Raw genomic sequence first — 18,563 nt, 5'->3', positions numbered from 1 at the left:
AGACCTCTCCATCCATGTCGAGGACTCAGACACCTACAACTCTCAAAACCTTACGTCCTTATCAACATATGACCTCTGACCGCCCAGATCGGGGAGCCACACTCAAAATATTGGATCTGCACACTCACCATTTGATCAATATGCAAATGAAGAATATGTGACAATAATACCCAACTGGCAACTTCCAGTTACCCACTCTCCAGTTGAATTAGTATCTCCACTCAGCATCTCCTCCCAGATTTGTTTTTTAGCACTTCCCTCCCCAAGACCCCCCCCCCCACCATTATCACCAGACATCAGAATACTACTCACCAGCAAGATTACAAAATACTTCCAACCAACCATAACAGGGACATCCATCTTGAAAACAGCAACAAAAAGAAAAGAAAGACCAGAAGATGCAGAGGAGGAAGGAGAAAAGGAAGAAAACTACCCACAACACCCTGCGCAAACCCCAAAAAAGAACAAACAGAACTAATCAAAATCTTCAATTTGTCATCACACCCTCTTTCTGAAACTGAATATTCCGTACTAGCTAAAGGACTTTCATTTTGCCCTACTCAATCAGCAAATAATTTTGATCTATTCGTAGACCTCAATACATATATACGCAAACTAACACTCAGAAGACATTTTGAAATAGAAAAGACAAAAAACCTCATGCAACTGAATTTGAACATCCGGACCCTTTTATACACCAAACTGAAAAAGGGAAATCTGATTTCTATCCTCATCACCATAAAGGTCATCATCTTCACAGCTTCTACAGCCTAGTACTAGAGGAACTTACCAATCTACCTTCCACACCATCACACCTCCTGAGTAACAACAATCTGTCAAGAGCTGAACATAAAGCACTGAAAATACTCAGGGATAATCTGGATATAGTTATCCGCATTGCCGATAAAAGAGGGGGTGTTGTTATACAAGACCGGCTGACTACCTAGCCGAAGCACATCGTATTCTGTCTGACTCATCTTACCATACTTAACTATCTCAAGATCCATCTGAAATATTCCTGAAAGAATAAATGGAACTTCTAAACACAGCATACTCCGAAGGCATTCTTAATAAAAACGAGAAAAGTTTCCTTAGCGTATCGTCTCCACCTTTAGCGCTTTTTTACCATCTGCCAAAGATTCATAAGAACTTGGAACATCCTCCGGGTAGACCAATCATATCAGGTATTGGATGTCTGACTAGCCAATTATCTCATTTTTTGGACCTCTACCTACAAGAAATTGTAATAACTCTACCGTCTTACCTGAAGGACTCAGCGAGTCTGATTAGAGACCTAAAGGAGATCCAATGGCAACCTGGATATATCTTTTTGACATTGGATGTTACCTCCCTGTACTCTAATATCCAGCATGAACTGGGATTAAAGACTACATCTAGTTACCTACATCAGATCGGAAAAATGCAGAACGAACAAATCCAGTTTTTACTAAACGCATTACGCTTTATTCTTACCCATAACGTGTTCACCCACGAGGGCTCTATCTACCATCAACAACACGGAACAGCCATCCGGACTAGGGTAGCCCCTAGCTACGCAAATCTCTTTTATGGGGGGCTTTGAGACCACCTATATATTCGGCTGTACCGAATATTACCCCCATATCAAATATTACAAAAGGTGTATTGACAATCTTTTTATGATTTGGAGTGGAAGTGATGAACAAGCCGACAAATTCATTACACACCTTAATAGTAATGATTGGGGCTTAGAGTTCTCCCCCAACATCAGCTCTGAGTCAACAGTATTCCTGGATCTACAAATCAGCCATGAAGAACATTCTATCACCACATGCACCCATTTTAAAGAAGTGGACACAAATAGTTTTTTGAACTACAAAAGTGCTCACTATAACAAATGGCTCAACAACATTCCGTTCAGTCAATACTGCCGCATTAGAAGGAACTGTACGAGCATTAAGGATTACAAAGCCCAATCTAAAATCTTACAGAAACGTTTCCTACAGAAAAACTACTCCACACCTATCCTAAAGGATGCATACCATCGGAATTTAACCACTGAACAAAACATCCTCCTTCCTCTCAAAAATACTGTTACCATCTCCTCCTCCAACTCCAACAGTTCCATGCAGAAACCCAAAGAATTCTCCACCAACTTTATCACTACATACAATCAATCTCATAACCGGATCAAAAACATCTTCAAAAAGCTCTGGCACATCTTTTTACATGACCCTGTTTCGAAAAAAATCATCCCTTCAGTACCCGGGATCACTTTCAGAAGAGCCAAGACATTGAGGAACCTTCTAGCCCCTAGCCGACTAAGGAAGAAACGTCCCATCAACCAACAGTCTACGATAGCCCCATTAAAAATGGGTTCCTACAAATGCAGACAGAAAAACTGTCTATATCAGCCACAACACCATTTAATTTACCTCATGGATCACTGCTGCCACTTTCCCTATCAAATCACATCTCAACTATGGATCAACTTTTGTTATCTACCTAATAGAGTGTAACTGTGGCCTTCAATATATAGGGAGAACCACACAATCCCTGCGGAAACAGCTTAATGGCCACCGCTACAATTGTTCCATGGGCTTCCAAAAACACAGTGTTTCCCGTCACCTTGCTGAAAAACATGGTAAAGACTTCAAATCAGAATCACCCCCATTGAACAAATCTCTTCTCTCACTGAAAACAGGACAGCTGCACTGAACAAGAGAGAAGCATTCTGGATCTACAAAATGCACTGCCTCCAGCCAGATGGACTAAATGAATGCATTGAACTTTAGAAAAAATATACAAAATAATACATAAATTTTTTTTTTACAGCATGACATTTTTTTACAGCATGACAACATCTACCTACTATGTGTTTAATATGCCCATCAGTCCTTTTTATGTATATTAATTTATTTGTGCCTTAATTATTCTTTTACATTTATATTTATCATATGCCTCCTCTTCATACCACATACCCCACATTTTAATAGACATATAGACCACAGCCATCTTTTTACATCACTATGTCACATCACTGTATTTAGTATAGCCATTTTTTCCCCAATCATAATTTTTGCAGCATAGTAATACATTCATCATCATCCACATAATTGTATATACTATTTAATGAGCTGCATATTGATACATGGGACACTACCAGTGATGCATCCGCTGGAGTTAATCCTAATCCCACCTATGCTGTACACAATTGCATCAGTGGACTGCATAGTAACACAGCAAACAGCACCAGCGATTCATAGACCATGTCTACGATCCTCCTAGCAGCATACAAGCTGACAGGAGCGCATCGCTCCAGCTAAGCGTCTGTGGTTGCTTAGGCAACCAACCGGAAGTGACGCGCCGCCTCTCGAGGCCTTATGCACGCGCTCCCGGCACACTGCTCATACCAGCAGCGGTGCAGATGCTACGCAGGATCACAATCCAGGTATTGCTTCCTTCCCTAGAATCTAGCTTATCTCTGCCTCTTCACCCCATTCAAGCGTGTCCTCGCTCCTCCATTAACCCCTGGCTCTCCACATTCCTTCCCCAGCACTTCTACACTGAACAACAATGAAGTTCGGGGTAAGTCAGAGACCATATAACACTATGAATATACTGTAAGTTGTTAACCACACTGAACACCAATGATCCTTGGTGTGTCTGAAACTAGGCAATACCTAGAACTAACTCCTCAATGTTCACAACCCTCAAACTGTACAAATATACATAACACATCATATATACATACCCTGGTCCTGTCTGTATATATCTGTGTATGCCACCAATATGCATATGTGTGTGCCTTGGTTCTGTTTCCATACACCTATGTATACATATATGCCTATCCATATATCCATATGCACACATGTTTGTTGATTTTGATCATCCCTTTTACATCCATTTGTGAGATTTCTCACATATCTGATGACATCTATACTATTTTTTATGCATAATTTTGCTTAAGATACATAGATATATCCTTTTTACTGTTTTAGAACTGCTAAGTGGACCTGAGGAAGGCATCAGCAGATGCCGAAACGCGTTGTCCTAAACATTCTTAATAAAATGTTTTTGTCCTGCACCGCCTGAGTCTATCCGGTATTTTGCCTTCTGAGCAGCGCCTCCACTATACCCGTTTTTTTTTCCACATTGTCCTTCCATATTGTATATCAGCTTCTAGCCTAGAAGCCCGATGCCAGTAGGAGTGCTGCAGCTCGTCTAATACCAAGCACGTCGTCCATTACCTAAGGGCTGCACAGGCTCATGTGCGGCCCTACTAAGGTCGGTATATCACTGTTTGGTGTGGTGGAGGGTGCACATCAGTGAATATACCTACTCAGGGAGCGCCCCCTGTATCTCTTTTTTTTTCTCCCTCATATCCTAGGATGTGCACAGAAGAGTGGCAGAGGCCTAAATTCATCAGGCAGAGGTAGCAGCAGACTTGGGGTGAGTGGAAGCCGAAGTCGCAGCAAGAGGCCTTAGCACCCGGTATCAGCTAGTGGTCATGTCTCGACCAGCAGCCCATCTGCCATCATCAATTGGTTAACTTGGTCATCCACTTTATCACAAGTGACATCTGACACGCCCAATCAACAGTCGGTGGGTTCCTCAGACACAACCCTCAGTTGGCATGGCCCGGGAGCAGTCCCTGTCCTCCCATTTTCTCTGTCCTATGCTGTTTCCTCACCCACAGAAGTATCGTATGCTGTGGGTTCAGCTCCACTATTTAGTGAGGATGATCTACTATTGGACAGTCAGCAGCTACTGCCCAGCCGAGAAGTCGAGGAGACATTTGCCGCTTCCTTCGCTAGGTGGGCAAGTAGTGATGAGGAGAGTGGCGTGGGAGGTGGTGCTGCCAGTGTTCAGGCTCCTGAAGCAGACACTGCTGAGGAACCTGAGGAGGACATCAGTGACATGCAGACACAAGTCGATGATGATGAAGCTGAAAGCACTGGGAGCTGGGTGCAGAAAGGTCTTCATCATCATCAGGAGAAGAGGGTTGCAGGTTGCCCGTGAGGCAGCAGCTGAGCCAGCAAGGTGGTAGCATGGTTTGGAGCCAAACATGCCCGGGGTGGACCACCTGCTTCGCGACAGCCTACCTTCCGGGGAGGTAGTGGAACATGGGTTCCTGGAGTCGGAGGCAGTAGCAGTCAATCAGTGTGGACTGTTGGGGGGAAAATCAGCTACTCTGCGTTGTGGCAGTTTTTCATCAAGCATCCGGAGGATGTTAACCTGGCCACATGCAAGATGTGTTGGCAGAAGGTGAAGCGTGGCCAGGGTCCCAATGTTGGCACCGCAGCCCTGCGTCAACATATGCAGCGTCACAATAAAGCGGCCTGGGAGAACTGTAGCTCTGATGCCGTGGTCCAGCCTGCTGGATCACCCAGTGGCACGCCGCTCCCTATTTCAGCCAGCCAGGGCTCCACCACCTCAGCTGAAGGGAGCTGTCTGTCATACCCATTTTTCTGTTGCTCCAGATACTCCTGATCCTCCTACTTCGAGTCAGTCATTCTGCCAGTAATCCATCGGCGAAGCCATGTCCAAGAGACAACTGTATGCGCTCACTCATCCAATGGCATAGAACCTGAATGTGCTCTGGTCCAATTTGCTGATGCTGCAGTCCCTCCCTTTTCAAAAGGTGGACTCTGCACCATTCAGAGAACTGATGGCTTGTGCAGAGCCGAGGTTGAGAGTCCCAAGCCGTCATTTCTTTTCCTTTCTTTGCGGCGGCGTGATGAGCTGTAACTACGGTAAGGGACAATACATCTCCTTTATGGCCCACTGGGTGAATGTGGTTCCTGCACAGCCACAACAGCAACTTAGACATTCATGCCGCTTCAACCTCCACACTTTCAGGCCATTGGTCCAGTGACAGTGTGCAACTCTGCCTCCTCATCCTTCACCGTGTCCTCAGCCTCCACTGCACAGACAAGTCTCAGTGCCCCTCCAGCATACCATGTGTGCAGGGCATGGCGGTGTCACGCTGTTCTTCACATGGTTTGCCTTGGAGAACGGAGTCACACAGGGGAGGAACTGCTAAAAGTCATTCTTCAAGAAATCGAATCATGACTTACTCCACGAAAACTGGAAATGGGAACCATGGTGATCGACAACGGGAAGAACATCTTATCTGTGCTGCGACACAGAAGCCTGAGCCATGCGCCCTGCATGGCACATGTGTTCAATCTGGTTGTCAAGCGGTTCCTGAAGTGTTCACCCCATCTGCAAGACATCCTAACAATGGGAAGGAAACTTTGCATGCACGTCAGCCACTCGTATACTGCAAAGCACACCCTCCTTGAGCTGCTGCGTCAGAACGGTATCCCCCAACATAGTCTGATTTGCGACATTTCCACACGTTGAAATTCCACCCTCCAAGCGGACAGGGATGCTACTGTGTAACTTCAATGTCAACCAGTGGCAGTTCATACATGACACCTGCCGTTTGCCCAGGCCCTTTGAGGAAGCCACATTATTAGTCAGTCGCCAGGATTACAAGATGAACAATGTCATTCCAATACGTGTTGGAAACGATGGCTGGTCAGGGCACTGGAGACGTGGCGCCTACATCTCAAGACCACATGAGCCTTGTGGGGGTTGAACTGGAAGAGGAGGGGGAGGGGGACAGTGGAGCAAAGTTTAGGTTTCGCGAAATGGGCGGTTTTTGTGGTTATTTGACAGGAGAGGAGGAGCAGGAGCAGCCAGAGGAGCTAGAGGGTTATGAAGAAGACGAGACAGTGGACTCAGACACACCGTGGCAGTATGCAGCGGAGATGGAGGCAGGGAGTCCTTCCGAGTCGCTTGCACAAATGGCACGATGCATGCTCACTTGCTTGTGTAGTGACTTTAGAATTGTCACCATTCGGGGGGGTGGTAGGAGCAGTACCAACTCCATCAGCAGCAGCCTGAGTCTACAGTCTCTGATGAGTAGCTTTTTTCACCCGCATAGTGAAGCAACTCATCAGCAGCAGGTAGACCTGGAGCAGGACCCGAACCAGCAGGTGGTGGCATACCTTGACATGACCCTGCCAACACACTGAAGATCCGCTGGACTTCTTGCCAGCCAAACTTGATTTGTGGCCACAACTAGCAGAGTGTGACCTGGAAAAGCTGTCCTGCCCGGCCAGTAGGGTGTTTAGTACAGCGGGGGCCATAGTAATCCCAAGTAGAACTCATCTGTCCACGAAAAATGTGGAGAGACTGACCTTTCTGAAGAAGAATCAGGGATGGATCAGCCAGGATTTCCACCCACCAATGCCTGATGCATCAGAGTAGATTGACCATGGTGCCACATCAGCATTTCACAAATATGGATAGGGCAAAACATATTTAACCCCTTGAGGACCGACTCATTTTTTACCTCTATTACCATGCTCTTTTTTATTTTTATTTGATATGTATCTCTTTAAATGGTAATAACTTTAGAACGCTTTTTCTGAGCAGAGCGATTCTGACATAGTTTTTTCGTGACATATTGTACTTTATATAACTGGTGCATTTTTGTTGACACATAAAGCATTTTTTGTGAAAAACTTCAAAATATTGTGAAAAACTGGAAAATTTCTGGCGTTTTTTGTTATTCTTTTTATGGTGTACACTGTGCGGTAAAAGTGACGTTATATTTATTCTGTGGGTTGGTACGATTATGGCAATACCCATTTTATATAGCTTTCTATGTTCTTTTTCCTTTTCTGAGCAAAATTCTTTTTCTGCCAATCATTTTCCAACAGACGTAACTTTTTTAATTTTCGTCCGACGCCATTGAGTAAGGGCATATTTTTTGCGTGATGAGCTCTACTTTTTATTGGTATCATTTGTGTGCTATATGCTACCTTTTGATCTTTTTTATTCCGCTATTTGTACCAAAATTAGCGAATTTTGCGCTTTTTTTGATGTTTTTTTTTTTACGACGTTCACGGTGCCGGATAATTTTAATTATAGTTTTATAGTACATGTCATTACGGACATGGCAATACCTATTATGTACATGATTTGTGTTTTTGATCTTTTTTTGTGATAATACAGGGCTTTTATTGGTAAAGGGGCATTTTTTTTTTTTTTTTTTACACTTCATACTTTTATTGAAGAACTTTTTATTACATTTTTTACACTTTTTACAGGTTATACTATGCTGCAATACATTTGTACTGCAGCACAGTATGACCTGATGAGCTGCAGACACTACAGCCTGTGCGATCCAGCCTCTGGCTGGATCTCACAGGCTTCTGTAGCAGGCAGACAGGAGGTCATGATCTGACCTCCTGCTGCCATAGCAACCAGCAGTGACCCGTGATTGTATTGCGGCGCCGCCGTTGGTGAACAGGGGGAGAGCGTTCCCCCTGTCAACACCATAGATGCCGTGATCAGGATTGATCACGGCATCTATGGGGTTAATGCTGCTGGGACCGGCGTGATCACAGCTCCAGCAGCTGCGGCGGGACTCCGGCTGTGATTGACAGCCGGGTCCCGTCACCGATCTCCTGCGCTGCCCGCGGCAGTGCCGGAGATCGCTATGACACATGCATACGTCCAATTGTGCTAACGTTTCAGATGATTGGACGTATGCATACATCCTATAGCGGGAAGGGGTTAAGGTGCTGCTCCCCAGTTACAGAAATTCCTCCGCATCAGACCACAAGTATTGAGGATATGCATTAGCTAAAACTTAACTTTTCTTAGGATAAAATATATGGATCCCATTTTTTTTTATATCTAAGAAATGGAAAGGTGTGCAATAAACACCATGTGCCACCTACACCACCAAGTATTGATGTGATGCAAAGACCTAAAAGGTGGAAGGGAAGAACATTGTAACCAGTGAGGGTAAAAACTTCCCTCTAGGGCCCTACTCTCGCACTATTATTCCCTTCTTGACGAGTGTTACTCACCCTAAAAAGGGCGGCCCCACACAGGAACCTCTTCCTATTTCCACCTACAAACTCTGCCATTTCCCAGGGTTTTTAGGTGCATATAGGGAGAGTTTCCTGTGTGGGCCCACCCTTTTTTTTTTAGCTTTTTAACACTTGCCAAGAAGGGAATTAATAGGGCGAAAGTAGGGCCTTACAGGGGAAGTTTTTATCCCCACCTGCTACAATGGACAATACGTTGTTCCCTTTCACCTTTTCGAGGAAAGTGTTCCTTGTTTTAAAAAGGGCGGCCCCACACAGGAACCTTTCCCTATTTCCACCTGAAAACCCTGGGAAATGGCAGTGTTTGTAGGTGTATATAGGCAGAGGTTCCTGTGTGGGCCGCCCTTTTTTAGGGCGAGTAACAGGGGAAGTTTTTACCCCCACCGGTATACCACATATCACATCAATACTTGGTGGTGTAGGTGGTACATGGTGTTTTTTTGCACACCTTTCCTTTTGTTAAATAAAAAAAAAAATTGGGGGTACATATATTTCTTTCCCTAAGAATATTATTAAAACTTAAGTTTTACGTAATGCATATGCTCAAGCCTTCCTTGTGCTGTGCACACTATTACTTTTACAAAATAGACCATTTTCTTCTGCCTATTTGCCTCAACTACTATTACTATTATGATCCTGCCACCCTTCTGATGCCACACATCTGATGCCAAGTTCTCCTTTTTTCACCCACCTTCGTCACTGGGTACTGGTATTTCCACCCACCGCCCCACTCTGTCACCGGGTCACTTTCAGGACTCCTGATGCTGCTGATGCAACCTCCAGGCTGTCTCATTCTTCCACCATATGTTCTCCTCATGCTGATGCAAGCTCCAAACTGTCTCCTACTGCCACCATATGTTCTCCTCATGCTGATGCCACCTCTGGGCTGTCTCATTCTTTTACCATATGTTCTCCTCATGCTAATGCCAGCTCCAGGCTGTCTCATTCTGTCACCATATGTTCTCCTCATGCTGATGCCAGCTCAAGGCTGTCTCATACTGCCACAATATGTTGTCCTCATGCTGATGCCACCTCCAGGCTGTCTCACTCTGCCACCATATGTTCTCCTCATGCTGATGCCAGCTCCAGGCTGTCCCTTTCTGCCACCATATGTTCTCCTCATGCTGATGCCAGCTCAAGGCTGTCTCATTCTGCCACCATATGTTCTCATGCTGATGCCAACTCCAGGCTGTCTCATTCTGCCACTATATGGTCTCCTCATGCTGCCGCCACCTCCAGGCTGTGTCGTTCAGCCACTATATGGTCTCCTCATGCTGCCGCCACCTCCAGGCTGTGTCATTCAGCCACTATATGGTCTCCTCTTGCTGCCGCCAACTCCAGGCTGTGTCATTCAGCCACTATATGGTCTCCTCATGCTTCCGCAAGCTCCAGGCTGTGTCATTCTGCCAGATTATGGTCTCCTAATGCTGCTGCCACCTCCAAGCTGTGTCACTGTCCAGCCATTTGGTTTCCTTATCCTCCTGGCACATTAAATAAAACTTTTTAGGTTCATCTATTTGAAATATTTAATTTAAATTATAAAATATATCTTTAATCTATTAAATTTTGAGGCCCTATGGTCTCGACAGGCTGTTGCCACCTCCAGGCTGTGTCATTCAGCCACTCTATGGTCTCCTCATGCTGCCGCCACCATCGCGCTGTCTCATTCTGTCGCCATATGGTCTTCTCATACTGATGCCACCTCCAGGCTCTGTCATTATGCCCTCTGTCATCTGCTCTGCGACAGTGATTCAAATAGCGACGCCTCTCATCTGCATGTCATACTGAAGAACAGTATTATTTCACTACCCCAGCACACTCCCTATGCATGTTATGGCAAGACAAAGTGTTCTACACCCCTATTGAGGCTCGTTTTTAATAGCGATTCAATGCAAATAAATTCGTACCGAACCACATTTTTGGCAAATCCACCGAATTGAATTTTTCAAAAATGTGCTCATCTCCATAGACAGCATTGTATTCTGCATGGATTCTGCTGTAAGAATGAGCAAGATTATTCTTTTGGTAGAGGAATTATAGCAGGGGAAGTTTCACCGCCAAAAATTCTGTAGTGTGCACTGTGCACACTACAGAAAAGAGATTCTGCTGCTCTGGAATTTCAAAACAGAATCGGAAATTCTGCAGTGTGAACCTAGCCTTAGCAGAGCATCTAAAAGAAAATTGTAGATTTCCAAACACACACTTAATAGCACAATGCAGCCACATGAGAAAAATTGGAATTTGAGCCTATAGAATCAGAAACGCTTGTTATGTCCAAAAAAAGTACAAAAAAAATAGCCACATGGTGTTCTTTTGGGCCAAAATAACTGCAGTCACATGTTAGCTGATTTTCAAGAAGAAAACAAGAAATTCCATACCTACATGACTTTTTTTTTCTTTATTGCCATTTCTGGGCTCAGTGGCAGTTTTTCAAAATGACAGCGTTTGGCATTTTTTTCCCATACACATCTTTGGTGGGAAAAACCGCATGTGTTCATGTATGTGGGCATTTGTTTCTGTCGTGTTCTCCCCACATCCTTTAATATAAATCCTTGAATCACATAATTAAAGAATCACATCATGGCACATTTTTTGTGGCTTTTTTTTTAGGTAAGCTCAACATCAGTGAATTTGAACTTAGGAATTATTGTAGCTGAAAGTTTATTGAAACTTTTTCACTGATGGTAAACACTAACATGTTAAAAAAGGATTATCAATACCTTATGCCTTAAGCCCCTGTGTAGTCAAATTTGGCAACTGTGTCATGGGAAGCTCTCCCCTGCTCACCCCTCTCACTTCCTATGATAAGAAGAGATCTGTCAATCACAGTGATGCAGAAAGCTCAGGCTTCTACATTAGGAACGACACATTACAGAGGAATAAAATCTAGAAGCTTATATTGCACATGGCTACTTTTTGTGCAGCCAAAACTATATCCCCTATCCACAGGACAAGGGATATGTAGCTGATCATGACGGGTCCGATCGCTGGGACCCCCTGCGAATTCCTGCACTGCCCTCATGAGCACTGTACGGCTCTCTCATAGAGATGAATGGAGGGCGCATGCCGACACTGCTCAGTCCATCTGGATTGTTGAAACACAGTGCAGGAGATCATGGGTGTTCCAGCGGTTGGACCCTCCCCCCCCCCCCCCCCGTGACCCCCCCCCCCCCATGATCAGCTTCTTATCCCCTGTCCTGTGGATAGGGAACAAGTTAGTTTTTACTGCACAACCTCTTTAATTCTATGTTCTGTGTTATTCTTAAAAAGTAATGTTCGCTCAATGCTTATTCTATACTATTCCCAGTTCTGAATTGCTTCTGAAATGTTCTCATGTATATATATATATATATATATATATATATATATATATATATATAAATATATATATGTGAGTGCAGGTAGTAATGCTTAATAAGCCCGTCTGTACTTTAATATTAATCTATTAAACCTTTTCTTTCTAGATCATTAGCAGTGTATTCCTATGTTCATTACATTTTTGTACAGTAGGTGAAGTCAAAGAAGTCTCCTTCAGAGATAAAATAATATAATCATAATAACTGCAGAAATGCAAAGTTAAAAGGATCATTACATAACATTGTGTTCCAGTAAGATCATTGGCTGGTGAGACATTGAGGATAAATGTAAAGATGAAGCCAAAAATGGTTTAACTGTCCACAGGGGATTTCTCAATAGCGCTGATCTTATTGTTCAGTTACATGCAAATGATGAGCATGTTGAAATGGATCTTCTCATACTGCTCACAGCCTGGGAGTAAAGTGCTTCTGTATGAATGTTTAATGCAACCCTTCCATGCTCTTATGCATTTATATGTATGTCTGTGCTGTGTGTGATACTCAGCTGTTAAATCCAGATATTTAACAGAATCCACTTAGGAAATAAATGTCAACGAAATGATACTTATATAGATCTTAAAGAGACGCTGTCAGTAATTTTATGCTGAGGGCAGCAGAACTTAGTGACAAAACGATGGAGCACTTACATTGCTCTGTGCAACCATTTTCCTGATGTCCTTATTGATATCGAGGGCACTGTGAACTTCTCCCTATTAGACATTTATGCACTGTAGTCAAGGCTCAAGTCCTGTAGGAACGCATGGGAACTGAGTTCCTGCACTTCGTTCCAATTAGCAGTATCAGCCCTAGAGTGGAGTTCCCACACTTTTTTCCCAGGATTTGACCCCTGACGATAGTCCTTGACACTCATGAGAGTTTTTGCTAACATTTACACCAGCTCCTAGTTGGTGTACATTTTAGAGATGCACAGGGAAGATATATATATATATATATATATATATATATATATATGTATATATATATACATACCAGATTTATTAAGAGGCATTCATCTTAATTAATCTGGCAAATCTAAAGCCAGCAGGTTTTAAAGGGGTTATATAGCATAACCTTTTTTTCACCAATGTGTCCAAGCTGTATGATAAATAGATAAAAAAAAAGCTTGTACTTACCTCCCTTTTACCCCCAAAGCCTCTGGTATCACAGCTCCTGGTTGCCGGTGGACTTCACGTATCAAAGCTGCATACAATACATGACATTGCCAATCACTGGCTGCAGCGTTGTCCAGTGATTGGCTGACCAACAATGTTGCCTGGAGCTTTAGGTATTGAAGTTCACCAGAGAGGGGGCACCATGATACCAGAGACTACTAAGGAGCGAGGGAGGTGAGAAGAGGCTTTTTTAATGTTATCACACATTTCACATTAATGAAAAAAAAAGGTTTTGCTCAATGACCCATTTAACTTAAGACTGCCATGAGAAACATCAGTCTAAGTATATCCCACCCTAATGTTTCATTTGAAAACAAAATACTATGTATCATTGTATAGCAACTGCATTGTAATATAAACTGCAAGAAAATAAAATCAAGTATCAAAATAACGTCAAGTTTCCTTCCCTGAAATATTTTTTTATTAGGCAGGAGACAGGCTCTGAAACTGAAATGTGTAGGAAATGACTGCTTAATTCCTTAAGGACTCAGGGTTTTTCCGTTTTTGCACTTTCGTTTTTTCCTCCTTACCTTTTAAAAATCATAACCCTTTCAATTTTCCACCTAAAAATCCATATTATGGCTTATTTTTTGCGTCGCCAATTCTACTTTGCAGTGACATTAGTCATTTTACCGAAAAATGCACGGCAAAACGGAAAAAAAATCATTGTGCGACAAAATCGGAAAAAAAAAACACGCCATTTTGTAACTTTTGGGGGCTTCCGTTTCTACGCAGTGCATATTTCAGTAAAAATTACACCTTATCATTATTCTGTAGGTCCATACGGTTAAAATTATACCCTACTTATATAGGTTTGATTTTGTCACACTTCTGGAAAAAATCATAACTACATGCAGGAAAATTTATACGTTTAAAAATGTCATCTTCTGACCCCTATAACTTTTTAATTTTTCCACGTACAGGGCAGTATGAGGACTAATTTTTTGCGCCGTGATCTGACGTTTTTATCGGTATGATTTTTGTTTTGATGAGACTTTTTGATCACTTTTTATTCGTTTTTTTTAATGGTATAAAAAGTGACCAAAATACGCTTTTTTGGACTTTGGAATTTTTTTGCGCGTACGCCATTGACCGTGCGGTTTAATTAATTATATATTTTTATAGTTTGGACATTTACGCATGCGGCGATACCACATATGTTTATTTATTTATTTGTTTACACTGTTTTATTTATTTTTTTTATGGGAAAAGGGGGGTGATTCAAACTTTTATTAGGGAAGGGGTTAAATGACCTTTATTAACACTTTTTTTTAAACTTTTTTTTTGCAGTGTTATAGGTCCCATAGGGACCTATAACACTGCACACACTGATCTCCTATGCTGATCACTGGCGTGTATTAACACGCCTGTGATCAGCATTATCGGCGCTTGACTGCTCCTGCCTGGATCTCAGGCACGGAGCAGTCATTCGTCGATCGGACACCGAGGAGGCAGGTAAGGGCCCTCCCGGTGTCCGGTCAGCTGTTCGGGACGCCGCGATTTCACCGCGGCGGTCCCGAACAGCCCAACTGAGCAGCCGGGTCACTTTCAGTTTCACTTTAGAAGCGGCGGTCAGATTTGACCGCCGCTTCTAAAGGGTTAATACGGCGGGTCCCGGCCGTTGATGAGCGCCGGGGCCAACGCGGTATGATGCAGAATCGCGGCGCGATCCCGCTTCATATCGCGGGAGCCGGCGCAGGACGTAAATATACGTCCTGCGTTGTTAAAGGGGTACTCCGGTGAAAACCTTTTTTCTTTTAAATCAACTGGTGGCAGAAAGGTAAACATATTTGTAAATTACTTCTATTAAAAAATCTTAATCCTTCCTGTACTTATTAGCTGCTGAAAACTACAGAGGAACTTATTTTCTTTTTGGAATGCTCTCTTATGACATCACGAGCACAGTTCTCTCTGCTGACGTTATTATAATAATAAAAACGCTTTATTTATTGTTGTCCTTAGTGGGATTTGAACCCAAATCCCTCGCACTGCAAGGCAGCAGTGCTAACCACTGAGCCACCATGCTGCCCTTAGCATACATCTGCTATGCATCTGCTATGCATGGTTGCTAAAATGGACAGAGATGTCAGCAGAAAGCACTGTGCTCGTGATGTCATCAGTGTTCCAAAAAGAAAGGAATTTCCTCTGTAGCATTCAGCAGCTATTAAATACTGGATTAAGATTTTTTCATAGAAGTAATTTACAAATCTGTTTAACTTTCTGGCACCAGTTGATTTAAGAAAAATGTTTTCCACCAGAGTACCCCTTTAAAAATTGGATGTTCACTTCCTAATTAATATTATGCAAATTCTATTTAAGTGTAAAAAAAATAGAATATTTAGTTTTTTAGTTTAACTAATGGATGGCATTGTATCTCAGGGCACTTTTAATCACTGAAAACAATCTTGGACACCTGTGATAATTAGATTGGCAGGTGAGCCTAATTTAAGGAGAAACTACTAAAGGTGAGTGTTCCACATTATTAACCTCTTAAGGATGCAGGGTGTACCTGTACTCCCTGAGTCCGCCCCGCGTAATAGTGGGTCGGGCCCAGCCTCTAACAATGGCCGGGACCCGTGGCTAATAGCGCGCACTATTAACCCTTTAGACGCGGTGTAATTGTTGGTCGCCGCGTCTAAAGTGAAATTAAACTAGTCCTGGCTAGGTCAATGGGCTGTTCAGGACCACTGCGTCGAAAACCCAGCATTCCGTACAGCTGGGGGACGCAAGGAGGGTCCCTGCCTTCCTCCTGCATGTCCGATTGCCGAAAGACTGCTCCGTGAAAGAGATCCAGGCAGGAGCAGTCAAGCGGTAAACCGCATGATCAATGGCGTACGTGCCCAAAAAATTCCAAAGTCCAAAATAGCGTATTTTTGCTCACCTTTTTATATCATGAAATAATGGGCAAAAAAAGCGATCATAAAGTTTGATCAAAACAAAAATGGAACCGCTAAAAACTTCAGATCACGGTGCAAAAATTGAGCCCCATACTAGCCAGTACGCGGCAAAATAAAAAAGTTATAGAGGTCAGAAGATGACAATTTTAAACGTATAAATTTTCCTGCATGTTGTTAGCATTTTTTCCAGAAGTACGACAAAATCAAACCTATATAAGTAGAGTATCATTTTAATTGTATGGACCTACAGAATAAAGGGAAGGTGTAATTTTTACCGAAAAATGTACTGCGTTGAAACGGAAGCCCCCAAAAGTTACAAAATGGCGTTTTTTTCTTAAATTTTTTTTTATTCAATGACCACAGAGGAAATGCTTTACTTTTTGGCTCTCTGCTGACCTCTGCTGTCCATTTTAGGAACTGTCCAGAGCAGAAGAAAATCCCCATAGCAAACACATGCTGCTCTGGACAGTTCCTAAAATGGACAGCAGAGGTCAGCAGAGAGCACTGTGGTCATGACATCAGAGAAATCTAAAAAGTAAAGCATTTCCTCTGTAGTATATAGCCCCTAAAAAGTACTGAAAGGATTAAGATTTTTTAATAGAAGTAATTTACAAATCTGTTTAACTTTCTGGCACCTGTTGATTAAAAAAAAAAAATAGTTTTCCACGGGAGTACCCCTTTAAGAGATTTGTGGCTGATTCAGAGCACAGACGGATTTGTGCAGATAAAGGCAAATTGAGGAAGATTTCTGCCAGATTTATGCATCGGATCAAGAGAGCAGCTGCTAAAATACCATTACATAGCAGCAAACAGCAAACAGAAGCTGCTGGTGCCTCTGGAATCCCATGGACTTCAAGGTGTAGAGTCCTCCAGAGTTTAGCAAATGTGCATAAACCTTCTATTCGGCCACCACTAACCATTGCTCACCAGCAGAAAAAGCTGGCTTGGGCAGAAAAATACATGAAGACTAATTTTCAAACAGTCCTGTTCACTGATGAGTGCTGTGCAACCCTGGATGGTCCAGATGGATGGAGTAGTGGATGGCTGCGATGTAAGCAAGGCGGTGATGGAGCCATGTTTTGGGCCGGAATCACGGGAAGAGAGCTGGTTGGCCCCTTTAGGGTCCCCGAAGGTGTAAAGATTACCTCTGCAAAGTATGTGGAGCTTCTGACTTACCACTTTCTTCCCTTGTACAGAAGGAAGATGTTACGCCGAGCACTCCGGGTCCCTGCTCCTCCCCGGAGCGCTCGCGGCGTTCCTCTCTCTGCAGCGCCCCGGTCAGACCCGCTTACTGGAAGCGCTGCACTGACACTGCCGGCGGGGATGCCATTCGCATAGCGGGATGCGCCCGCTCGCGAATCGCATCCCAAGTTTCTCACCTGTCCCGGTCCCTGGCTGTCTCATCCTGGCGCGCGTGGCTCCGCTCCTTAGGGCGCGCGCGCGCCAGCTCTCTAAGATTTAAAGGGCCAGTGCACCAATGATTGGTGCCTGGCCCAATCTGCCTAATTAGCGTCCACCTGCTCCCTGTCTATTTACCTCACTTCCCCTTCACTTCCTGGCCGGATCTTGTTGCCTTAGTGCCGGGAGAAAGCGTTTATTGTGTTTGCCATAACTGTGTTCCTGACCTCTTGCTATATCCATTGACTACGTACCTTGCCGCCTGCCCCGACCTTCTGCTACGTCTGACCTTGCCTCTGCCTAGTCCTTCTGTCCCACGCCTTCTCAGCAGTCAGCAAGGTTGAGCCATTACCGGTGGATACGACCTGGTTGCTACCGCCGCAGCAAGACCATCCCGCTTTGCGGCGGGCTCTGGTGAATACCAGTAGCAACCTAGAACCGATCCACCGACACGGTCCACGCCAATCCCTCGCTGACACAGAGGATCCACATCCAGTCTGCCGAATCGTAACAGAAGAACTATGCTTTCCTTAATAAAATCATCTTCATGCATGACAATGCACCATGTCATGCTGCAAAGAATACCTCTTCATTAATGGCTGCCATGGGGATAAAAGGAGAGAAAGTCATGGTGTGGCCTCCATCCTCCCCTGACCTCAATCCTATTGAGAACCTTTGGAGCAACCTTAAAGCAAAAGATCTATGAGGGTGGGAGGCAGTTTACATCCAAACAGCACCACATTGAAAGTTCAATGGATGCAAGACTTGTGAAGCTGCTATGAAATAAGAGGTCCTATGTTAAAATGTAACGTGACCTGTTAAAATGTTTAAAAAGTTAAAATTTTG

General features: G+C 43.6%; 1 protein-coding gene across 1 annotated transcript in view; it reads left to right on the top strand.

The window, feature by feature from the left end:
* Nucleotides 1–1,030: 1,030 nt before the first annotated feature.
* LOC130367455 (uncharacterized) overlaps nt 1,031–18,563 on the top strand; it is a 51,004-nt gene continuing 33,471 nt past the window's right edge. Inside the window, exons 1-2 of the mRNA XM_056569876.1 lie at nt 1,031–1,540; nt 3,450–3,567. Coding sequence (XP_056425851.1) covers nt 1,031–1,540; nt 3,450–3,567 — 628 coding nt within the window. The remainder of the gene's footprint in view (nt 1,541–3,449; nt 3,568–18,563) is intronic.

This window comes from Hyla sarda, chromosome 4 (genome assembly GCF_029499605.1).
Source record: "Hyla sarda isolate aHylSar1 chromosome 4, aHylSar1.hap1, whole genome shotgun sequence".
Classification (NCBI taxonomy): Eukaryota; Metazoa; Chordata; class Amphibia; order Anura; family Hylidae; genus Hyla; species Hyla sarda.
The sequence above is the reverse complement of the archived record's forward strand: the minus strand, read 5'-3'. Positions and strand labels throughout refer to the sequence as shown.